Genomic DNA, 26,236 nt, shown 5'->3' with positions numbered 1-26,236 from the left:
ATTACACTTTTATAGCATCTTTTAAGTAAAAGTCAATTAATAAAGTTTCTAAGCCTTTCCCCCCTTTTTTTCCAACTCACTGACTAAAATTTATATCCAAGTTACTTTAGCCAATACCATAGCATGTATATATTGTTAAACAATGCCCATTAACATTTCCTTGTTGTTATTGTAATTGGCTAAGAATCATTTATTTATGCCCCATCTCCTCTCATCAGGGCCCCTACCCCCCAAAAAAACCTTACACCTTTATACCAAGATCTAAATGAAAATTTGTTAATAAAATTTATAGGTCTTTTTCCCAAGTCACAATTTACAATTTTTTATCCAAATTTCTTTTACTAAATTGTCAATATATGTATATATCATTATGCTGTATTCATTATCATTTCATTATTATTATTATGGTTAATTAATTGTTAGCAATAGCAATAGCAGTTCGATTTATATACCGCTTCATAGGGTTTTCAGCCCTTTCTAAGCGGTTTACAGAGTCAGGATATCGCCCCCACAGTCTGGGTCCTCATTTTACCCACCTCGGAAGGATGGAAGGCTGAGTCAACCTTGAGCCGGTGAGATTTGAACCACTAAACTGCAGTTAGCAGTCAGCTGAAATGGCCTGCAGTACTGCACTCTAACCACTGTGCCACCTCGGCTCTTGTTAGCGAGTAAACATTTAATAACAATCTAAAACAATCTAGGAGTTACAAAATTCCTACTTATTAATCACCAATAATAAAAAAACTAATTTTTTTATTACCAACTTTCATTGTCAACCTGTATCTTTCCAGTAACAAAACAGTCTTATCTCTCTTGCCAGTTGTGGAGTCAGTCTTCTTTTTATCTTCTTTATAAGGTTTTTATAGGCTTCTCTCCGCACTTTGTGGCTTAAAGAGTCTCTCAGATAATCTCCTTGCCCACAGCTGCTACTAAAGTTAACTTGTCTTTGTTTGTCAATCTTGCTTCTGAAAAAAATTCTCTTTTTATGTCTATCATCATTAGTATTTTTTTCTCTTCTGTGTCCTGGAATCTGGGGTAGAGCTCCAATTCGCTGAATTCCCTTTTCCATATTCCCTTCTTTCCATTTTCACCCACATTTGCTCCATTAATAAATTCATCTATTATCTTTATGTTCTATATCTTCATTCTCCCCTTTAATTTTGGGGGCTCCAACCCCATCATCTTTTGCTGTGAGAAAGACTAGTCTTTCCAACTTCTTCTCAATTCTCCCATATCCTTCCAATAGATTTTGAATTCCAGACAAGATATTTTGGAATTTTAAGGTTTCCTCATCTAAGTATTGACCCATGTTTCCAAAACAGAAGAAAAAGAAAAAAAAAACTAATAATGACTGCCACTCTAGTCTTCCAGGCCTCTCTTACTTTTATTTTAAATTGACTTGAACACAAGTTCTTTTATGCTCTTCAAAGGGGAAGGGTTCTCTTTTTTTCTCTTTCTTTCTTTCTTTCTTTCTTTCTTTCTTTCTTTCTTTCTCTCTCTCTCTCTCTCTTTCTTTCTTTTCTTTCCCTGCCAAAATAATTCTCAGAGGGACCTGTGAAAACAATTCGTGCCCTTGGTTCTTTATCAGTTTCTGTAAACAAGTTGCAAACCCTTCAGCTGCAAAGTTAGTGAAATCAAATAAAAAGAGATACGTTGTTTCAAAAAACTCCTAGTGACAGTTAATTTTCACCTTCTGTAGGAAACAAAGTTCTTTAGATTTCTTTTAGTGTGGTTTAATAACAAGTAGTAGGAAGAATTGTTAAAATAAAAAGGAAGGTTTTAATCCAGAAGTCAAAAAATAAAGCAACAAGAAGCAGGAAAAAAAAATCAATCCATTCACTTTAAGAGGAGAGATGAAGAACGTTACGAGCATTTCAATCCACAAAAAATAGTTACAATGACAAAGGAGAAAAAGAAACTTTCCACAGTGATCCCATTAAGATTATTTTCGCCGCTCAGTTCTTTTGTTTAAGGATCTAATTTGGCTTTAAAGAAACATTTCTTTGGGCAGTCTTTAGCAAAATAGAAAAAATACCTCACCAGATGGACTCACTTTCTCTTTTCACTTCCTTCCTTCCTTCATTAGCCTAGGGGCTGCCTGTTTACCGCAGGCTTGAAGCACTTCCCTTGGGTCTATCAGGGATTTTGTGATATCCCTGAGACCAGCAAGGCTTTGTCTTCCTGATCACCGTCTCTACGGGATGGTTTAGGTCTCAATGGACACCCCCCCCCAGCGGCAAAAGTGTCAACTGAGGTCTCAGAGTATCGAGACCGCACATTGTAACATCATGACGTGGCTCATCCATCTCCTATGCTTTTCTTATTTCTAATATATCTATGTTCTATGTTGTTAATGTGGAAATTGATCCTGTTTCTTCTTATTTGGGCTAAATCACTTTCTTAATAATGCTAATAGATTATGCTGTTCTCCATAATCAACAATAGAGAAATTCCTGAATTTAATCAAGCAATTTGAACTGAACACACTCAAGGACTGGCCCTTGATATGTAATTAAAATAATACGTTGAGCTATTTATAGCATATAGTGTTACCTATTTCTGTTACTTGCAAGCTACATTTACTTAAAGAACCAAAAACCAAACCACTATACAGGTAGTTCTCATTTAGCAATAATTAGGATTAACAACTTAGCCATTACACAAAGTGCTTGCTAAATGTAATCATGTTTCTGGTTATGACGTAACTTCAGCTTTACTTTGCTTTATAGACCTGCAAACGGTTTCAAATATGAGGACTGGTTGTAAAGTTATTTTTTCATCACAGTTGTGACTGCAAATGGTTGCTAAAGGCGGCAGTTACCAAACAAGGACTACTTGTATCTAATGTATCTAGTATGGGTTAATTACATGCATTGCAATGTTAACTCCTCAGTATCATTGTATTCGCTCAAGGTTGGCAGATATTTATTATTTAGAGTTACACATTCTGGAATTCCTTTCTATGGCTGAACATAACCCTTAAGTCAAACATCAAAAATAGATGCTTTCTTTGGGTAATGTCTTGGACGTACATTAGCTTTCCTTTCATTCAATAGAGTTCTCATCTAAAATTGTCCCAAATACTTCAAAAAAAAAAAAAAACTTTCTCAAGCTTATCAATCTGGTTTTTTTAGAAATTTGAGTTATAATATGTATCAACTAGGTTCAATGGGTTCACTAACATTATTGAATTACTAAGAGTTTACTTATGATTCTTGATTTACTATGTTGAACTCTGCCCTAAGTCTCTCTGCCTTTCACATGCTGAGCTTAGTTTATTTAAACCGAATCTGGGCTATGTTTAGAATAAGAGGTCATACATTATTTACCTTGTCTAAACCTTAGTAGGGTATTTCCATTTTTTTTACATTTTAAAATAAGATGCTTGGCTCCAAAATTGCTGAAAAATGTCTTGAAACAAAGTTAGTTTAAAGGCTTTATTTGGAAATGAATAAAATCTTACGTATATTTATTCTTCTACATTCCTTTGGAAAAATTTCCTTAACCCCATTAAGGTTTTTTTCCAATTTAAATACAGGCAATTTCACTTAATTATAGCTATGCACCTAGCTTTCATTCTGGTTATATAGAATGAGTTCTTGATCATATAATTAGCAAAATATTTAAAATGGTGCCTGCAGTTACCTGGATGAAATAACTTTGGGGTTTTGAGGCAGATCATATGACAAAAGTTATCTTTACAAACATAGATCCTTGGCTGGCAGAGAAATATACCTGATAATTTCTTTCAATCTAAACTATAATGCATTCTTTGTATAGCTGCTCTTGAAAATAACACCCACCTCCCACCACATAAAAGATCTAATGTGTTAACCAGCATGTTACCTGAATAATTCTACTCTACAATTCTGAGTGTTTCTTTCTAATCCTAGCTCAAAGTGCTTAAGTCCCAGCTTTAAGGATGCTAAATTCTATAAAGATGAATCTTTACTATCATCCGAAGCAAAAGAGACAATCTTGAAAAACTCACCTGTAAATAATCCCATTTATGACGTTCCTGAAAGAGAGGTCTGGTTGCCAAGCTTCCTTTCATGTTATCTAGGTACTAGCTAAACATTTCTAGCGGGGTACATTTTAATTGGTTGTATTAACAGCTAAAGCATATTGCCCAGAGGGTAGGCAGTTCAAAAATCCTGATCTAGATTTATGATCCCTTGTACCCAAAGAGGATACTGTAACTATGAGAATGGTGAGTTACTGCCAAGGCTAAAAGGCAGATTATTTCAATTATGATTATATAGCAATATTCTTCTCAGCATCTACATATATAAAGCTAAGTTAGATTGATGTATTCCATATTTATAAAAGCTATATTGCATACAAAGAAATATGAAGTAGTTTTAACAAATGTGATGATTGCACTTATGAAATTATGGGCTTTCTGTGCTCCTGGGTCAGGGAATGCGATTAACTAGTCAAGAATCTTGTTTCATTCAGTGGCAAGTGAGATCTCTATGCGAAATCAACAGAGAAGGAACAAATGTATTAATTGCAACAGCTCCAGTTGTTTTTTTTTAAAAAAATCCAGACTATTAATCGTGGTTTATGAAGTATTTTATAAAGTTTCTGGCATATTTATATACCTGGTATCTACAGTTAGAAGATCTTTGCATACATTTTACTTAGTTGTTCAAGCTATATTGCTACAATATTGTTTGAATGTACCATTACATAACTTCAGCAAAACTTAAAACACCTCTTGTATACAGCGAAGAAATGCAGTACATAAAAACAACTTGAACAACTTGAAAAGAGGATCCTGCAATCACCAAAATCCAAAAAGCATGAAAAAAACATAGACCCCAGACAAACATAACTCGGTTCTCAAGCATGACATTTCAAGAACACCACCAAATGATGTGCAAGAAAGCTTTGTAAGTTAAAATAAACCTTGTCATGCCAAAAGTACCAGGGTTTAGTAAGGCCTGCACAGCAGGGATAGAATAGTGATGGGACATTTAAGCTAGTATTAAAATATGATTTCTATTAAGGAAGAATATCATGAAGTTACTATGGTTTAGCCTGTAACCCTTCCAACACTGCCCGGAGAATGGCCGCAGTTGCTACAGCACCAGGATCAGGCTGTTCTAGGTGAGATGAACTGATATAACTTGCTCTGCCTGCGGAAGCTTCCATATTCCTTGTAGATTCAGCAGCAGCCTCTGCCTTCTGGAATAAAAAAGCAACATAAATGTATACTACAAACTTGTTCTTTATACAGATAACACTATATATAATACACAAAGTTTCACATATCAGTTTATAAACACATCCATCATTTGGAGTTTAGGCCTCTTTTTTGTTGCTATAGTCTGTAATGTGTTAATATTTATAGTTTTTGATTATTGGTTTTAAAGGCTTGAGGACTTTAGGTGATTATAACCCTGGAGACAAGAAGGATCTTTAAAAACATCTCTTTTCTATGAGCTGGCAGAAAAAAAATGCCAATTCATGCCTTGCCTGACTGGACCCCTTTCCAAAAGGCTCCAAAGACTTTTAACCTCATATCTGTTTCTATGCCTTGAAGAAGCACTTCTCCAATAAAGAAATAGAAAGAAAACTTCATGTTTCTCATCTTTGCTCTCATTATGCAAAAGTTACTAACTTGGAATTTCACGTATAAACTCACATTTACAGCCTTGGACAGAACCTCCATCAGATCAGCCTTTGGGGTCTTCAAAGCTTTGAGTTCTTTTGCAGCAGCCCAGAGTGAATCCAGCTAGGCAAGAAATGAGGAATATTAGACAAACCATAGTGGCAAGAACTACTATTCTTTACTGGACAAGAACTGAACCTTTGAAGGGAATTTCCAAGATTTGTTATAATTGATAAGAATTCCAAACATTTTCAGTTGGAAGTGCTGGCTCTGACAGACAGAGAAAATGCCAACTAGAAGGGAAAGGGGGAGAGAGAAAAACGCTGTACAGGTAGTCCTCAGGTTACAATGAAAAGTGGGACCATGAATGTCCTTGCTAAGCAATGTAAGTGTAAACCATAACATCATGTGAGCATATAACTTGGTTATAATCCCAAGTCTGTGCAGGTCATTAAGCCAAAAGCAGAGGAAGTCCCAAACGAGGAGCATGGGTGGCCTTGGGAAGACTACTCACAGGCACTGTTCCCTCTAAGGTGCGCGCGTGCGCGGCCGCGCACGTCGCTAGAAACCTCCGCGCAGAGATTTCTAACTGCCGCGCAGAGATTTCTACCAAAGCAAACGTGGGGAAGTCCTTTGCAGGCAGCTAGAACTGGCCGCCTGCAAAGGACCTCCCCAGACTTGTTTTGATGAGCCGCCAGTCCTCTTGCTTCTTCTCCTTCACCAGCAAAGCTCCCGCAGTGGTGCCTCTCTCTCCACGCGGAGCACCTGAGCTGGCCCCCGCGTTATCCCTCCCCCTTCCTCCTCTGCCGTGCTTTTGAGGCCGCGGGAGCTAGTAGGAAAGCGGCGGAGGTGGAGGCGATGGCAGGGATAACCCAGAGCCCAGCTGAGGTGCTCCGAGCGGAGGGGGAGGCACCACCGCCGCTGCTTTGCCGGTGAAGGAGAAGGAGCAAGAGGACTGGCGGCTTTGAAATGGTCCCGCCGGCTGCAGATTTGATTCAGCGTAAGCAGGGGCCGCCGAACACATGCTGAGCCGACTTGGCGCAGTGAGGCGGAGTAATTCAACCCCCCCCAAAGAACACGTGTCTGTGTGTGTGTGTGTGTGTGTGTGTGAGAGAGAGAGAGAGAGAGAGAGAGTTGGATCAAAATTGGTGGCCAAAGGAAAGGAAGGAAGGAAGGAAGGAAGCCCTGCCCCTGTGAAAAAAACTGAAGATGGAGCAGTGAATGAATAAGCCATAAAAGCAACAAACAGTTAATGCGTAAGTAAGCTGAGGAGGAAGTTCTCAACTAAGGAAGCAATATTAGAAAGAAATATAAAAAGCTCAATATGCCAAAACACTTATTTTAGTCTTCATTTAATTACTTGTATTGTAGTCTGATGTAACATATTTTTAAAGTTAACGTTAGTTAGAAAAGATAGGGTACAAAACTTTTTTTTTTAATTTTTAAAAAAGATTTTATTGGTAAAAAGAAAATACAACATCCATAACTTGTAAAAAACAATACAACTACATTTCGAGATATTCCCATACTATCAAATCATTATAAACATCAAAGGTTAGGTATCTTATTCCTTCCCTCCCTCTTCTCTTCCCTCATTTCTTCTTTTCCATATCCTTTTCTTCCCTCCCCCCTTACTTCCTTCTCCCCTGCCTTCCCTCCTTTCTTTTCTCCTTTCCTTCCCCCTCCTTTCCCTCCCTCGGTCCCCCCCTCCTTCTCACATACCTTTCCTCCTTCCCTTCCTCTTTCCCTCCTCCTTCCTTTTCTCTTAATCTCCCTCCTTTCCTCCCTCCTTCCTTCCTTCCTTCCTTTCAACTCTCCTTCTCTCTTTCTTTCCCTCCCTCTTTCCCTCTTTACTACCCTCTCCTCTTCCCTCCCTCCTTCCTCCCCCGGTTTCTTCTCTTTCTTCTCTCCTTCTTTCTTCCCACCTTCTTTCCCTTCTCTTCTTTCTCTTCCTCCTCATCCTTCCCCCCTTCTTCTGCCTTTCCTGTTCCTCTCCTTTCTCCTCTCCATCCTGACTTCCCTACTATCCTCCTTCCCTCCCCTCTAACCTTTGTTACATTTACATATTTTCTTCTGCTGAGGACAACCTGGTTCTCTTTTCCTTTCCTTGCTTAAGGAGGCAAGGATTATAAATCCTCTCGCCTCATCTAAAATGAAGTTTAATTGCTAATTCCAAGCAGGTAGTTATAGCGGATTTCCTATCAGCTTTTTAAAGTTTTCCCAACATTGTGGTCTAACCAAATTGCTCGACAGTGGGTTCTCACCCCTAATACATTTCTCCTTTCGCTTATAGCAATAGCAATAGCAGTAGACTTATATACCGCTTCATAGGGCTTTCAGCCCTCTCAGTTGTTATCTCTCAGTTGTTGTATATTGTTCATTTGAGTTATTGGTTTAATCGTATTAGGTTAGTCAGCTATCTCTTTTTGTGTCTAAGTCTTCAAAACTTAAATAATAATAAAAATTCTACATTCATTTTGAAAAATAAATGCAATACTTGATTAATTTCATATCTTTATTTAAAATAGTTTTGGCATGGCATATCATTTTATTGACTCAGTTGGAAATGATGTGGATGTTGTATCTGATTCTGAGGCATATATATTCTTAAGTAACATAACATATAGCATATTGTCCAAACTTGCTAGACTATTTAATTGATCTTATTACTTTAAAGGGGGAGAGTTTCATGATAAATTATTTTATTACATTTATGTTGCATTTATATATTATATTTATTACATTTATATTTCACATTATATATTTGTATTGTTATTTTAGTGTTTATTGTCAATTTTGATAGATATTATATTGATATATCAATACTGATTTTACTCATACTAAATAACAATTACTGCTATTATTTATCAGCATTACATATTTACATTTTTAATATCGAGTTAGTCATATTTTAGAATAATAGGATTATCTTTTAATAGGATAATTGGCAAAATCTAATTCAAATGTGATGGGTTGCATTCCAAAGGAATGTGAGAGGACAGGTTGCCTGCAAAATGCCAGGACCCAGGACCTGTTGGTGCCATGTCTCTCTCTAGCCAGTCTAATGATCTAAAAGCTGAGCAGAAGTCTTTTTTTTTCCAGGGTGAGCGGAAAAGTATAGTGTTTGAGTAGCACATTTTCATGCCTGGCATTCATCAGGCTGAAACCTCGCTCACAATTGGTGCTTGGCACTTGGAATGTTGCACAAATGTCCAGCAGACGTGACAGCAGTTCAAACTGTTGCTCTCTTAGGTGCTCAGGCATGAAACTGTGCCGCTCAAACACTATACTTTTCCGCTCACCCTGAAAAAAAATTAGAGGGAACATTGCTCACAGGTCCAGAGAATGTTGTGGGCAGGAGAAAAAGCATCAGGAGTGCCCTATGAACTTCCCTGCTGGTTTCCCTATTGACTTTGCTTGGCCAATAGGGAAGGTAATAGGGAAGATCACAAATAACTTGGCCTGCCTTGGCAGCAGTGGGAGGAAGATGTTAAAGGTCAGCTGGGGTGACAGGTAGATGACAGTGAAGGGCAGCCTGAAGAACAGAGATGGGAGAAAGATAGGAAGGGAACTGGAGCACATGCTATGGTCATAATTGCAGGTGAGCTGCTAAGTGCCCAATTTCAATCATCTAATTTGGGACCACTGTAACAGAACTTTGAGAACCAGTCATAACTATCATTCCTTCAGGACTGTTTTAACTTTAAATGATCACTGAATTAATGATCATAATCCAAGGACAACCTGTACATATGTAAAATTATTTATATGAGGCAATACTTACAAAAGTATAGAATATTACCCTGTAGATTTAATATTCAGCATATATTTAATACAGTCTTGCCATGTAGAATCTTGGCAAAAATATAACTGAAAAAACAGTACAGGGAAATATCTGAAATATCCATTGCCAGCATAAATATTATGGTCTGCATAGTTCAAATGTACAGTTTGTGATATATAGTACCCAGAACTGAAATGCTGTTCTTTTATATAGATCAAAAAGGAACTTGGGAGCCTGAAAATGTGACTAAAAGCAACATGAGCACTGAAAAAGAGAGCACATCTGTATTAGATAATGTATTAGAAACATGAATCTTAGCTTCCTATAAGAAAGATCTCAAAAGCAGCCCTAAACTCACTTAAGCAGGCAGAAATCCATTTCTGACATCCAAACTAGTTTTCAATGTTAAGCACACTCCAAGGAGCTGTAGTGGTGCAGTGGTTACAATGCAGTATTGCAGGCTAATTCTGTCCACTGCCAGGAGTTCAGTCATGACTGGCTCAAGGTTGACTTAGCCTTCCATGTTTCTGAAGTGGGTAAAATGAGGATCCAGATTGTTCGAGGCAATATGCTGACTTTGTAAACCGCATGTAAGTGGGCTGTAAAGCACTATGAAGCAGTATATAAGTCTAAGTGCTATTGTTATTGCTAATCCTGTAGCACTGATCACCACTCCCCAATGTCAATAAAGCCCTCTCACAGCTGTAAATAATCCCATTAGTAATTCTACTAGCATTAAATACATCACATATGTTATTATCTGCAATTAGTATAGCTAGTGAAGGAAAGAAAATAGGGCTGCCATCATGATACTAATAGAAGAAACTCAAAGACAATAAGGATAATGGGATAAATTTCTTACCATGGTTCTGTCTCCTGGTACAGCTCCTCCATATCTGTCAGAGGAAATATTTAATAGTATAGTTTCTACAATATGTTGGCTATACATCTTCACAAATCTTGTACTCCATGGGTAGTTCTTATAGCATATTTGTAAAAACTGGCTTTGCTTATGCAAGCAATTAAACAAGTGGTAGAAAATATTGTAGTTTGGAGGAGGAACTGAGAGCCATAAATAACAAGATGATGCAACAAAGTTACTGGGATCACATCATGTACATAAATGCTATTTTCTCACAGTTGTCTTCCTTTACATTCTATAAAAATGATGCCACTCTTACATGTGAAAACACATGAAATGTTATCAAATAATAAAGGAACACTTCATCAGCTATAATTAGAGTTATACTCACCGCATCATAGCACTGATTCCAGCATCCATAGCTAAGGACCAGGCTGCTAAGTCATCATCAGTCCGTAGAGGCTGAGCAGCTGCTGTCAGAAATAATCCATAAAGCTGCAAATGAAATAAATTTGAATACATTTATTTGCTGATCTCTACATTACATGTCTTAAATTAAAAAATAGGAAAATTGCACATATAAAATTTCATGATTACAAAATATAGTATGTTGTTCTGTACATTCTTCCATCTACCTAATATCTTTAGATCTAAGAAGTCCTCAGTTTTTCCAATTTATAAAGTAGTATGTTGTTTTATTGTAGTCTATTAAACTAGTCTGACTGAACTATACATCTGAATGTTTCATTCTTCTGCCAGTTTTCCTAAAAGGTGACATTATTATAAATGCATATTTTCATGTTTATTTGATTATATTTCTTAATCCATAAATTAAAGCTTGATTCGTAGTAATTTGGGGAAATCTATGTACACTTCTATGTACATAACAAAATAGAGTAGTTTGATGTTGCCTTCTTTTGAGATATTATTCCAATTTTGCAAATGAACTGAGATTCATCTTGAGGTTTCTTGGAGGTTCCCCATTCAAGTACTACCCAAGTCCTTTTTTTTTCTTTTTTGAGAAAACTTAGCCTGGTGCTGTCAATTAAACTAATAACTGAAAAACTAACTGCTCTTTTCCAGATCTAGTAATTCTATTTGCCTTTCATTTTTAATTAACAGCTAATCCACTTGGCCAACACTCACCGCTCCTGAAGAGCCTCCCATCGTTTCCAGGAGCAACTTGGCTAGTGAAGAGAACAGTTGGGAAGGTCGCTGAGGCAGCGGTTTAGCATCTAGCCAATTCTGGATTGCTGTGAAGGAATAGTTATGGTTAGACATGAGAATCCTCCAGCATATTTTGGGTGCAGACATCCTTTATGCTGACACAACAACTACACCATATCCTAAGAGCAAGCTATGCAGTTTATAATTAAGCAAAGACTCATATTATGAGATCCAAGTTTGGTTCAGGCTTGAGGTCTATTCTGGTCAAGCTAGCCACCTTACAGCTGTCACTCATTTTACATTTTTCTTAAACCCTATTTTTAAGCAATGTTCCAAGAAGTGTTATTAAACAGGAAACTTAGCAGATTTATAAAACAGCTGTCCTGACATCCATGATTTGGTATGGTAATTTACAGTACCAGGAGGAAAGATGCAAAATTACTCCAGAAGCAGGGAACTTTCCACTGCCTTTTTAATCCCAGATTGTATTCAACCACTGACATCCTTGAGAATTCTATTAGCAACAGAATCAGAAAAGAATTTATGGAGCTCAGGGTTGAACTGTGGAGTCTTTGATGGTCTCTGAGCTTGATTGTTTACTTCCAGATGTTTCACTACCCAACCAGGTAATAGGCTTAATGATATTCCCTAATTGGATGATGAATCATCTACAAGCAAGCCATCAAGCTCAGAGTGTTACAAAGGATTCCAGAATCAGTTTTCTTTCAAACTTTCAAATTATTAATTTTAAATGTGTCCATAATACAAAATTCAGAAAATATATAATCTCCAATGCTGAGAGAGGAAGAGCAACAGCTCATATTCACCATATTGTTTTTGTTTTAGAGAAAATAGTAATCATACCCAAAGCTAGTTTGAATTATGAATACCACAACAATTTGTTTTGCTCACTTGCAAGATCAATCATGTTTGGGCTGATCCCCATATCTTCATCCTTCCATCCCAATTTGCTCTTGATTTAAATACAGCAAACACACAGATTTGATTGTGTTTAGGCTCCATTTATGACCTTTATTACTTCTCAACCCCACCTCCCAAATCTAGTTCATATTTTGGAAGAAAGCTTTACTCTTTTGGGCATGCAGCTTAAACCTTAGTTAAACTTTTTATCAAACACACAAAAACCAAAATTTGTTCACACTGCACGCTATACACACTAGGGTATTTCATGCTTTTATTGCTCTGACCAAAAATGAACCAAACTTTACAAAAGAGCTCAACTGAATTCAACACTGGATTTTTAAAGAAAAAGTGTGAGGTTGTCACATGATATAAGTTGACTCCAAGGCTTAGAGTATGATAAGAGAACTAACCAATGGCAGCCTGTGCATGTGTGTTTCCACAATCTCCATCACCTGCAGCACGGTCAAGTTCATTGAGTTGCTCCTGTAGGCTAAGCATTTTAGAGCACACACACTCCAGAATCAATCTCATGTGAGGAGAAGATGGCACTAAAAAGAATGGAAACTATTAGTTCTTTTGTTACAATAATGGTGAAGTTTCATACACTCTATTTTACAGAAGTACCAATGCTGCTCTTCACCTGTGTTTCTTGTGAATATATGTACAGAAATATAAAATCAAACTACACAGATCACTTAGCCAAATCAATCACTTTATCAGAAAGTTGTTAAAGAAATTTAAGTCTGTACTGGATGGCTCATAAGTTATTTACTTGATGAATGATGAAAAAGTAGAACATTTGTGATAATTCACTAAAACATTATTGGGTTTGAAATGAAGTAATCTGAATATTCTGCATGTTTGTTCTACTGGCAAACCTGAAGCTGCTTTTGGCTCTCTTCTTCCCACAGAAGATAAAAATCACAGACCACTATTTTCCCCCTTTCCTTTCATTGTAATTCCCTCTTCAGAGTGAGCATCAGTCAGCAATTTGGATATTAGCCTTATGCTCTCCAGACTGAATTGCAATTCTTTTGAAAGGAAAATGTGGTGTATAAAAACAAAAACCATTCATCCAGAGCACTGGAACTAGAGAGATGCAAGAAAAGTACTCTGGCAATTCTCTATCTATTGTCCCACAAGCTAATATATATGTAATCTGTCAGTTCTATGTCACAAAAATATTAGGAGACTAGGCTCAAGCAGAGATGGAAAAGAGAACAGAAATCAATGCAAGTCTTAGTGACTTGCCCTTAATTACCATATTTTTTGGAGTATAAGACACACCGGAGTATAAGATGCACCAAGGTTTTGAAGAGGCAAATTTTAAAAAAAGTTTTTGCATTCTGTAGACCTCCCCCAAACAGCCAGTTTTTCGCGAAAATGGGCCCATTTTGTTTCAAAAAAAGAGCATGAATAGCCTTTAGGAAGCATTGCAGAGTGCTCCTGGGGGTTTGGAGGGGCAAAATTGAGCAAAAAAACAGCCCATTTTTCATTCATTTCTGCCTTTCCCATACCCCAGCAGCACTCTACAAGCCTCCTAAAGGCTATGCACGGCCATTTTGGTGAAGGGATGGGTTTCAGGAGGCAAAAAATGCTGTATTCAGTGTATAAGACACACCCAGATTTTCAGCCTCTTTTTTGAGGGAAAAAGTGAGTCATACTCCGAAAAATATGGTAAGTCCTATTTGTCCAATCATGATATAATGATGCCTCAGATCTTTTATCCCCACTCTGTGTCTCAACCATTACCTAGAAGCCTGGATCAGTCTCAGCTGTTGACATGAACCAGGCAAAGCAGAAATTCCATTGCAGCTATAACAGATGTTTCAGACTGTACCTTTTGTTGGCTCAGGCCCTTCTTCTTTAGGACACACTTTGGGTGCTGGCCTCTCTCTTTTCTCTCTTGTCACAGACATCCTGACAGGTTTTGACCAGGCAGCAGCTGTAGTATCTGAATCTAGGAATTTAAATACAATTGTGGACAACAATTGAAGATAGTTTCACATTCACGAAAGAACATAAACAAATGAATTGAGAATTTCCACCATTTTTTTCAGTGTAAAAGAGAAACATATTTGGGAACAATCCCTAAATAATCAAATCCAGCATAACAGCTAGCTAAGATACTAATTAAAATAAAAAGATACAGTACACCACTGAACATGCTAGTTACGTATCTGCATTATGCATTCCCAAAATGTCAAAAACACCATCTTGAACTGATGGTTCCACAGACATATTCTGAATAATTAATACACAATATGTTTTCCCAGTAAAACAGTGGGAAGAAAACCAACATCTAAGAAAATTACCAAGGAGGAACAAGAGTTCTTCATCCACTTGGAGAAGGGTAAGGGAGACACCTGCCATTTCCAATGCAGTCATAAAGGAACCAACGTAACACCGGGCGATATGAAAACCTCTTCTCTCTGCAATGATGAAGCAAAGAAAACTTGAAGCTTTCTTCAGGGTGAAGAACCAAAATGAGAAGGAAAAAGAAGTAATTGTCATGAATGAACCAGAGTAAGAAAAATGAAAACTAAATCCATTTTAAATAATGCAACGTTTGGGAAAACATGAGAAGGTTAATCTTATATAAGCAACTGAAAAATAAAGAAAACAGTCCATAAAATTTCAAAAGTGATGTCACTACAAGAGGAAATTCAATTCTTGGGTCTTATAAGATTCAAAGACCTCATGAATGGAATTGATTATGAAATTTGGGGTCCTTGGTGCTTTCTGAGTTTGGTTGTTTTCTTGCAGACGTTTCATTACCCAACTATGTAGTTAGATGATTATGGTTATGATCATGGAATATTTTCACTATTTTTTTTTACAAAAGCCTCCCTCACCTTCATCTTTAGAAAATAAGGAGGGCTGTGTGGCCTTTAAAACAGTCTGGCGGTATCAGAACTGCATCAGTAATTCTTTCTCATTTCATGTGAGCCTGAGCCTCTAAATTTTTCCTCCTTTTCCAAATAGGAGTAGTCGTACCTGAGACAAGACAATATCCATGTCAGATCTATTTTCTAAGGCTTTTCCAACAGAGCTGAGAAATCTTGGCATTAAAAAAAATACTACTACCAAGATCCCCCATGAAGAACTTGTGCTTAAATTTTGTTATTTGTTTCTGAAGTGTGAATTCAAGTTACAAACATCAATTCATTATGAATATACCGTGTTAAGAGGGGGTCTTATTTTCTTTTGACCTACGGAATAAGCACTTGGCCTTATTTTTGGTGAAGTCCTATTATTTTTGAGGTGCAGGAGACGGCGAGCTTAGTCACCTAATCACTGCTGCTGTGTTGCAATATTTTCAGGCAGGGCTTATTATCCATGGAGGTCTTATTTGGGGGGAAACAGGGTACAAAATTCCCATCAGAGATTATCATAAAAGTATCTTTAGACAAAAAACAAGTAAAGATGGTATCATTGACAAAAGTATCATAGTAGTATGGAAGAGAAAAGTAATGTATAGATATACAAACAATTGCCTACAAAGTAGACATTATGAAAATTTGCAAAATTTTAAAAGTTCTAGAAAACTATTTTTTTTTAAAGCAGAGAATCTCGCAATAGCAAACCTGAAATTTGATGGTGTGATTTTCAAGTACAAAAATATGAAAATAAAATTGGGAATGAAGTCACTGGACAAAAGCCTTACCCTTTCTCAGTATTAAAGTCCTGTCGAATGGAGCCAAAATGCCTCCTCCCCCAAACAAAATTCAGAGCAAAATTTTAACTGCCCCCTTCTTGGTAATCATCACATCACTGAATAGACTTTTGCAAGTTGAGAGGATGAGTTTCTACCCCCATACCAAGGGAAGATGTCTACTTTTATTCTAGTAGGATATGAGTTTTGGTGTGGAAGCATCCAATTGTTTTTCTGTGAAAGACAGTTTGAAGAATATATTTTGCTCATTCCAAGTACTGCTGTCTTGGTAATATAATTAACCCCGGGCCAAAATAACAGTTCCTGTATTTTCTCCCTTCCTCTATATAGATATTCAATTATTTGCCTGGAAACAACTTGTCATGCTGATCTAAACATTACGGGTTGATTTCTGCCCAGGTTACATTTTAATTACTATCAACGTTACCTATATGCTACTAAATTCCTGTAACCTTTAGTGGGGCAAAATGATGTACTCTAGAACAAAATGTTATGTCCAAAATCTGGGACCCATGACTTACATGGAATTGAAATCTGGCAAATTTTATAAAACATGTTATGACATAAACATTATCATAAAGTAGTTATGATGTAATAAAACATCATAAAGTAGTGAGCCATAGTGGCACAGTGGTTAGAGTGCAGTACTGCAAAGTACTGCTGACTGCCGACTGACTGCAATTTGGCAGTTCAAATCTCACCAGGCTCAAGGTTGACTAAGCCTTCCATCCTTCCAAGGTGGGTAAAATGAGGACCCAAATTGTTGGGGGCAATATGGAGACTGTGTAAGCATCTTAGAGAGGACTGTAAAGCACTGTAAAGCAGTATATACGTAAGTCTAAGTGCTATTGCTATTTCCCATGCTGATATTTGATTGTGTAATATAGTTCAACATGAGCTATTTTCAAGACAGATACACTATCTCTGAATGTATCCCAACATTTCCAATTAAGGGAATTCACTGGAAGTCCTGAGGAATCTGGTAAGGTAATATCTCTGAAATGCGGACCTGATAAGGCACATTGTCTAGCTATTTCAAAATAGGATTTGTGTATTTATTAAATTAAATCTTACATGTTAGGTTAATAAATGTACCCAAAAGATCTGAGCTGTTTATATGACAATGAGTTTAATCCCAAGTAATTAAAGCGGAGGTATGCAAAGCATTCAAAGGCGTGAATACTTTGTTGGTAGTTGGATGTTTATTTTCATTTACCTTACTTTCAATTAAAAAAAACTTACCAAGAGAGCAAATAGCAGATCTAGCTACTATATTCAACTCAAGATAGGATAATCCACCCAGGTTGTTCACTACCAAGACCACAGAAGAATCTGAAAGCCAAAGCAAAGATTGATATAATTGAAAGGTGTTTCAAAGGGCTGAAAGCCTAATATAAATACAATCTTTGAATATTAATACAGAGGATGATTTAAGTACGCTGGATTTGTAAATGGTAAATTATCACAACAGTCAAAAATACCTCTAGGATTGCTGATCACATAAATGTAATTCTTGACTTACGAATTTCACTTTGTGACCATTGAAGGTACAGTGAAACTCCCAAAAGATACTTACAATCCAAATTCAAAGTTCTGATGCCTACCCCCTGCAGTAATGTGATTGCATTTGGGCTCTTAACATCTGGATCACATTTATGGCCATCTGCAGAATCCCACGCATTGGGTATGACATTTTTTTGCCAGAAATTAGCATTTACTTCCATTCCAAAACAGCAGGTGTGGACAATGGGCTTGATTATTGACCACAGTGTTTGCTTAATGATAATGTTCATTTCTCATTAATCAGTTCATTTAATAACTGCCACAAAAAATGTCATAATATCAGTTCAGTCATGTCGGTGCTTCGACTTGCAACCATGGTGACATATAGACTCCTTATGAGTACTGATAATGTTAGTTAGTTTGGGTAATGAAATGTTTGCAAGAAAACAAGCAAGCTCAGAGAGCACCAAGTATCCCTCATATCAACCCTGAGCTACAAATATTCTCCTTTAATTGGTATGGTGACATATAATAGAAATTCTGGGCTCCAGAATTCTTGTAAGTCAAGGAATATCTATAGTAAATTCACCAAAAAATTCTGTTCAGGTAAAAATTTATTACACTAATTACATTAAAAAAAATCGCACCAAAATAGTTACCAGTATCCTTTGAGAACTTTGGGGAATAAGAGGTATGTCAGTCCAAAGTTACTCACTAGGCCTGAGCTGCACATGAGAGGCATTGGAAGGGTTGGTCATGTGATCCAACATTATGTTGACTATCTGATGTGCTGTTGTCATCTGTGAAAATGATACGTGTTAGTGAACAAGCTTACACTTCTAGGTATGTAAGATGGGTCACAGTAAACTTACCTTCACTCTGCGCACACCTGCTTCCCCATGGATTCCTGCAGATAAAGCAAAATATCTTCAGTTATTAGTTTCTTTTTTAACTAAAAAAATTAACATACCATTCTAAAGAAGGGGGATAGACAAAAGTGATATACATGTTCTTACCTAAACCCAGCTCAAGTTCATCATCTGCAAGTTGGAAGGTTGGTCTGGATCCCGGGACACTGCAAGGGGACAGACTTATCCCAAGAGTGCCTATGCAAATAAAATATATATTAAAAAATGCAGCTATACCAGGTAGCATTCAGCATCAATGTAAGAAAATAGACTAACAAATATATTTATCATGTTGGAATATGGCACAGAATTCCAAACAGTACTCTAATTTTACTGTGTAGCATGGAATTAGGAGAAACACCACAGTAGAATAAATACTATTCATACTATAAGATCAACTATATCTTTTAACAAATGTATTATTCTTACTATTGCTTTATTCTATTCATCTCAAGAAAAGATATGCATAATATTTACATTCCATAGTTTTCTCATAAGCCTTCTGTCAGAGAATCTAAATCTAAGAGATTATGTCTAACCTAAAGCCATCTTTTAATTAATAACATTTGTAACTGGAATTTAAAATCTGGAGTGAGTTATTTCCTCATTATAATTTCTACTTACTACACATTATCCTTGCTTACCAATCATTTGGTCAGCAACTGTTGAAAATTGTAATGGTATTGAATGAGTGATACTGTCCTTGAAATTATGGCTGTTGCATGCTCCTGATTCCTGTGATTGTGATTGAAGTGCTTGGCAACTGGCTTGCACTTATGAAAATTGCAACGTCCCATGGTCATCTGAATGCCATTTGCAACTTTCCCTGCTGGCATCCCACAAAGCAATGGGGCAGGGAAAGTCACATGTTGTTTAGGATGGATGGATGGATGGATGGGCAGATGGATAGACAGATAGATACAGGAATGATTTACATTCAATCCAGAAACTTATTCTCAAAAAACATTTACCCATTGCTCCTACAATAGTAGTAATTCTACGAGCAATTTCATTCAGACCAACACCTGCCTCAGCTAACGCTCCAGCCATCTAAATATAAACAAGAAAAAATGTTACATGGACTCAACATAATGGTTTTAATGGTTTAATTCAATATTCTACCCAAAAGAGTATGAGATGCTTCTTCCCTAAAAAAGAAGGACAATGCTTGTGAATAAAGTATTAGCTGTGATTCAGTGAATGCACTATCCGCTAGAATTTACTTGAAGTCTCCACACTTTATCTCTCCAATAGTATAATAATTTGCAATCTGAAAATTTAATAATTCCAAGACAGAATGTTGTCATTTCAGGATTATATTTGTTAAAACATGGATTTATTATAATGAGCTTTGTTTCCACATACTGCCCCATGACACTGTCTCAATTTAGTTTCATCTATACTTAGAAATAAATAAATTAAGTTCATAAAACTATTTCCTATTACATATGTGTAGAATTGTAATATAAAAGTTTATGACAAAAACCCATTACAATTATTAAAATTGTTTTAAAATGTAAAAAAGTAATTAGTGCAATTAAATTATGGTAGATTTCTTTTCCAATGAACTTGCCTCCAATTTCATTGCTCATTACTTCTTACTCTTTTTCTGTGCTTTGTACAATGTTGAAAGGAAATAGCATGATAGGTGTGTCTATACCTAACTATGAAACATTTAAGTTTTATTCAGACAAAAAAGAGCTCATATAAAAAGTAAATGAAATACAAAACTAAAACATTACCAGAAAATTATGATTTTAATTTTTAAATTTCATATTATGTGCATTTATCCTCAAAATAATAATAGTTGGTGATAATAATATCCTGTTCAGAGTTTTAGAGAGATTGATAGTTATATTTTTAAAAAATGATATGATATACTCAGTTACATATAATCAATTACTGAAATACTGTATTTTAAATATCACAATTGTAAACTCTGTTTATTTACTGATAATATATTTCTTTACCCATTACTTTTCTTTTTTCTATAGTTATTATTCAGTTTTTCCAAATTCTTTAATAAAATAAAAATAAGAAAAGCTTTGCTAAAGATGTATGAATTCTTGTAACTATAAGAAACATCAGCAGAAACAAACAAATTAACACTTCATGTATATTTTCTGAATAATCTCTATCTTTAAATCTAGACAGAACAGTTTGCAAAGTTTTCTCCATATTCTCAAAGCTAAACTTAGTGATCAGTCATCAAATACTGATGCTGAAAGGCTGCATGTAATGAATAGCAAGCACAAATAAGACAAAGTACTTGGGATTATGTAACATTTTTCAATAGAGTGTATAGTTTGATATTGCTCCTGTGCAATGAAAGCATAGCCAATGACAATATTTGCCTTCAGAGCAAAGATGGATGACTCTTACCTTATGTACAAGCACTGTGCCACATAGGCCTCTCCTGCCAGTCTTCTTCTTGGTGGCAAAGGCAGTGTCATCACCAATTATCACCATCTGCACAGCGATCTCTTCTTCCTGTGCCTGTTCCAATGCCAGCCCAAAATTTAAACGGTCTCCTGTATAGTTCTTCACTATTAGCAATGTCCCAACTATAAAAGAAAGAATTGAATTGCCTTCTGTTCCTTATCCAGATGGGATGTCAGTCCACGAAAAATGCGACCATACCTGCTCCAGCTTGTTTCACAGTCCGAATTGCTGCTAAAATGCTACCCACTGCAGGGGAAGTGAATACTGGACCAGCGACCACTGCAGTGAGCATTCCTTTTCCAATGTATCCTGTGGAAAAATGATAGACAGGATGGTTTCGTATCTACACTTGGACTATCTTGCATCTTAGTTTTTCTATGATTTTACTGAGGCTCAATATAAATCAAACAAATGAATCCCAGTCCAAGTCTTCACGTCTTTGTATTCAAGACTGAAAAACTTTCCAGAAGCCCATTCCACTAACCTGCATGTGCAGGCTCATGTCCTGATCCACCGCCAGAAATAAGTGCAACTTTCCCCTCTATGTTCTCTAAGTCAGAACGTAGTGCCACTCTATGCCCATTTAGAAGTTGAAGATTAGGATTGCATGCGACTATTCCAGCCAATGAATCATCTGCACAACTCAGAATTGTGTTCACTAGTTTCTTGGAGCCCTAAAATAAGGAGACATAACAAGAGATATACTCGCCCTTCCACAGAAAGCAATTCCAAATAGATAGCAGCTTTAATTTTTAAATATTAAATCGTTTACTTAGATGTCAAAGTGAATTATGATTCTTCTGTGTAGAAATATAATTTCTACAAAGACATACAAATTGTATATGCTACTTGAATATCACATCTCTTAATGATTATTTTGCATTACTAAAAACAAAACATTACACAGTAATACACACATATAAACCTTGGAAATTTCAGGATAGAAGAATTTCAAGTTTTTTATCACTTGTATTTGGACTTAGTCAGGATCTTAGAGACTATCCATAGGCATGATATAAAGAAGAGGTGTTTGATTCTGCGCACATTCATGCCAACATGGATTCCACAATCATCAGTATCAATCAATACCCAACAGGACTTCTCTTCCCCAAATCCAAGATAATTGTATTTATAAGAACACAAGAGCCTTGCTAGATCAAGCCAAACCATCAAGTACAACATTCTATACCTATAAAATCCAATTAGAGATATGTTAGAAGCTCATGAACAGATGGATAGTATTCTTCTGGCACTGGCAGCTGGTAAAGCATATAGTTTGACATTCAGGAGCTAGCCTATAGCCATCAAGACAAATGACTCTCTTCTCAATAAACTTGCCTAGTTCTATTTTAAAATGGGTTACAGTGCTGTCCATCATAATATCTGATTGTACAGCAAATCCCACAATTGAATTCTGCACTTTTAAAATTAATATTGCATTTTTAATAACTAGATCTTTCTGAACACATTTTAATATATGATTTAGCATTCCATTATTTTGAAAGAAATTATTATCTCTATCCCCATTTTCCATACTACTCATGATCTTTGTCTTTATCTGATTCATCTTCACTTTAAACTAATATCCTTAAACATTGCAATCTGTCCTTTTAGACAAAGTTATTTTAATTTCCCAATCATTTCCCTCTACATTTACCTACTGTGTGAGATATGGTGAACAGAACTGCCCACAGAATTCTATCTCACAATTATTTTAATTCAATTTTCTTTCTAATGAAATTCAATTCGATATTTTTGCTGGAAGTAAAATGGAAGCTGCTTACTATTTCCACCCACAAAGGCCCTCAAAATTACTGAGTTGCCAATAGCAGCTAAAATACAATGAACTTGCTCTCCTACAAAGATGGTATTTCACTTCTTACCAGCTGGTGACTAGTGAGTAACCTGTGATTATTGGAAGGAGTGACAATTGCTTGTTGCCACTGGGATTGTAGTAGATCATTCATTGCCAAAATTGCATGATATACTGTGTAACTGAAACAGTTAAATGCATTTCTAACATATGTCAACAAACTCCCTCTGAATAATCAGGCATATTACCTATTAGAATAAACTAAGCCTGCCTTTAACAGTATTCTATGTATAATTTTTATCAAACCCTTTCCTATCTCTATCAAGTGTACATGCAAAGAGAATGCTTAGTTTAGACCAGGGGTTCCAAATCTTTTCTATACCCCGCACCCCTAGAATCTTCTGATATATTCTCATACCTCCTACAAAAGTAAATAATATGCATATAATTATGCATATACACAATAGTTTTGAAACTTCTAAACCCAAGTTTTCATACCCCCTGGAATATTGTCTCGCACCCCAGGTTGGGAACCCGTGGTTTCAACATTAATTTAAATGCTTTTAAGGGAAAACAAATACGGGTGTGTAAAGGGTTCTGTGCACAGGTAGGATTGGATGATCTGTTTCTGAACTAAAATTCAAGTGTTGGAGTGAAAACTACTAATATTCTAGTAGTGATGCTTCACAGAACATAGGAAAAAATCACTGTCAATGTCCTTGACTTCAAGCAGAGCGTATCCAACTGGCCCATTCACCTATTAGCCTTCCCAGCACTTTTCTTCTGCCCCTTAACCACCAATATTTAGCTACAAACACTGTAAATCCAAAGAGGGGGAGCTGGGGAGGGACAAATGTTGTCCTACTTGAAACTGAAGGCAGTAATTACAATGGCTAAGAGGACACTGAAAAATGAAGAAGCTAGGAAAATTACACAAGCTGTGTTGAAGAGTAAGATACAAGGTTTGTCAGTCTTGCCCTGCTTTCGCCTCTGGATTTTGTCTTTACTAAAATCCAGGGCAGTCAAAATGTTCTGGTTCTACTGAATTACTCTCTATTTAGATCTATTAGGCAGAATGTCTGAAACACATTTTTGTACAGAAAATGTTTCACAACTTATGCACAAACTAGAAACAATGCATGTAGCCACTGTATAAAGGAGTACAGAGACAGTTTTGAAGAAAGTATTTAACAGCCATCACACAAACATTAAGTTGGTCTGAAAAGGGGAGGAAGAAAACTCATGTTTACTCTGCCTTGAGCCTCTTTGGTATAAGACTGGGGGAGGGAGAGGGGGGGAAGGAAACTTTGTCAGGCTTTCAAGATTCTGTTGTTACACAAGGACTTTATACTTTTATATTAGAAGACTTTATAATAGTCTTAATGAGTCTCTTTCCTGACTTGGCCAACTTAAAAGGTTTATAGTATGCATATCAGTGTGAACAGCAGCTGACCGGTGATATCAGCATAGGAACTGCATGACCAGAGCTGTTTTTTCTCCCATGGCTGCTTCATGGCACAATCCTCCTCACATTTTCAGTTGTCCGGTTGATTTTGAAAACAGCTTTGAGTATTTTTCTGGAAAAGTGCCAGACCTGTGTTCAAAAGCAGCCTACTTATCAGCTAATAATCAGGCCATTTTAGGCATGGATTTATCATTACTGTACTCAATATCAGATGATAGTCAGATGTCCTTTGAATGCACCCATACAAAACCAGAACTAATTTGATGGATGGTTAAATAGTGTTCTAACTGCTCCAAACTCATCTCCTTCTTAGTCATATTAAGGAGAGCAATTGTTAAGTGTTTTCCTGCTGGCTGGCAATTTGGTAATAAGGAAAGAAACAGAGCTCCATTCTGATGTCAAGTAGTTCATAAAATCTCAAAATGTGTCCTAAATTTTATAACAATTGGTTTGTGAAGCATGTGCTTTTGTGGTTACTTTTATACAACTGATCAAAATACTATTATTTCAAGCAAACATACAATTTGGATTAATCACTGTGTTTGAGATCTGACAACAGTACTCTTTTTCCAGTGCTTCTGATCTTCCAAGTGTTTTGTAACTGTTGGTTAAACAGTTGGTAACAACATGAGCCTGACCCCAAATTGTTGCAATATTATATGTTCCTGTTCATTGTATGGTCAGCCCCACCTTGATTTATTCCATTTTTATTTTACCTCCTTAGATCACCTTATCATTTGTTTTTTACCTGTCATTTTCTGATTCCTTTAATATTGCCTCTTGCTGCCAGTTTTCTTATTATTTTGCAGTTAACTGCTGCAAAAATATTTTCATTAATAATGGAAAAGCAGACAAAGCAGAATACTGTATTGGAAAAAGCAAGACATACAAGTACACCAGATGAGCTGGATTTCTAGTAATTACTAATATTTCTGGTTTTTTTAATTTATACACTGCTCCAAGGAAAGACTGGCTAAAGCAGTGGTTCTCAGCATGGAACAGATGACTCCAGGGGAGTCATGTCATTTTTCTAGGGGCCAAATCAATATATGTGAAATAATTCAGATAGCGAAGTCTTTTTTATATTAATGCTAGGAAAGGGGTCACAGAGGCAATGAGGCTCATAAGGGGGCCATGAGCAAAAGAAGATTGAGAATTCATGGACTAAAGCAGAGAAAATAGAATAAACATAATTGGAAGGGACCTTGGAGAATTTCTAGTTCAACCCCCAGCTCAAGCAGGAGACCCTATACCTATACTATTCCAGACAAGTGGCTGTCCAGTCTTTTCTTCAAAGCCTCCAGTGATGGAGCCCCCACAATCTCTAAGGCAAGCCTGGTTGATTGCTCTCACCGTTAGGAAATTTCTCCTTGGTTCTGGGCTGCTTCTCTCTTTGATTAGTTTCCATCCATTGCTTCTGTCTTGCCTTCTGGTATTTTGAAAAATAGGTTGACCCCCCTCAAATATTGGAACACTGCTATCATGGCACTCCAGTCCTTCTTTTCAGTAGACTAGACATACCCAATTCCTGCAACCATCCTTGGCATGTTTTAGCCTCCATAAATTTTAGCATCCCGTCTTCTCCCTCACCCCAAAATATACCAGGTCTCTCACCTGCATGATGCCTCAGGTTTCAGTTCTAAAAGCCAGCCAGCAAAGTATCCGGGCGTCACAATAAGAACCACTTTTCCGACAGAACGGATGGAAGATGAGACCGAGCTGAGCTCACTAGGACCCTCCGCGGACTTTGGCCAGGAATGCAAATGTTGCTCTTGGACCAGAGTCTGAAACAGACGCGCGCCACCTGCCAAGGAACGGAGGAAGAAGCTGATTGGCAGAGCCCAGCGCGCGCTCTGGCAGTTGGCCGCGGGGGTCGCCGTGTCGTGCACGTACTCTGAATAAGCTACACACTGTCTAAGTAGGGAACAAGGAGGAGCTCGCGCTGGAGCCCAGAGGGTGGATGCGCTAACATATTAGGAGCATTTTGCCCCTCCTCCGCCACCAATCCAGCTGGCGCACCACAACTCCGTTTCCTACCGTGCTTTGGTTGGATGCGCGCGCGCGCACGCGCATGA

The 26,236-nt window shown here is 36.9% G+C and overlaps 1 protein-coding gene across 1 annotated transcript; it reads right to left on the bottom strand.

The window, feature by feature from the left end:
* Positions 1–3,896: 3,896 nt before the first annotated feature.
* Positions 3,897–26,209, bottom strand: TKFC (triokinase and FMN cyclase). Its single transcript, XM_032219881.1, has 17 exons — positions 25,776–26,209; positions 21,368–21,557; positions 21,082–21,192; positions 20,824–21,005; positions 19,413–19,491; positions 18,550–18,639; positions 18,406–18,440; positions 18,249–18,333; positions 17,273–17,362; positions 14,670–14,786; positions 14,195–14,314; positions 12,765–12,902; positions 11,410–11,516; positions 10,655–10,758; positions 10,264–10,297; positions 5,651–5,740; positions 3,897–5,190 (listed from the first exon to the last, which is right to left on the bottom strand). The coding sequence occupies exons 1-17, from the start codon at positions 25,779–25,781 to the stop codon at positions 5,032–5,034; spliced, it is 1,737 nt and encodes a 578-aa protein (XP_032075772.1). The 5' UTR covers positions 25,782–26,209; the 3' UTR covers positions 3,897–5,031.
* Positions 26,210–26,236: the final 27 nt, after the last annotated feature.

The sequence above is a fragment of the Thamnophis elegans genome, chromosome 1 (assembly GCF_009769535.1).
Source record: "Thamnophis elegans isolate rThaEle1 chromosome 1, rThaEle1.pri, whole genome shotgun sequence".
Classification (NCBI taxonomy): domain Eukaryota; kingdom Metazoa; phylum Chordata; class Lepidosauria; order Squamata; family Colubridae; genus Thamnophis; species Thamnophis elegans.
Note: the sequence above shows the minus strand (reverse complement) of the source record. Positions and strands in the feature narration are given on the sequence as shown.

Excerpts from the sequence above, each read along its gene's own strand:
- TKFC (XM_032219881.1), bottom strand. Across the intron at positions 21,193-21,367 it reads ACATGAGCCTGCACATGCAG|GATACATTGGAAAAGGAATG; the intron begins GTTAGTGGAATG and ends ATTTTTCCACAG. Across the intron at positions 14,315-14,669 it reads AGAACTCTTGTTCCTCCTTG|ATTCAGATACTACAGCTGCT; the intron begins GTAATTTTCTTA and ends TTAAATTCCTAG.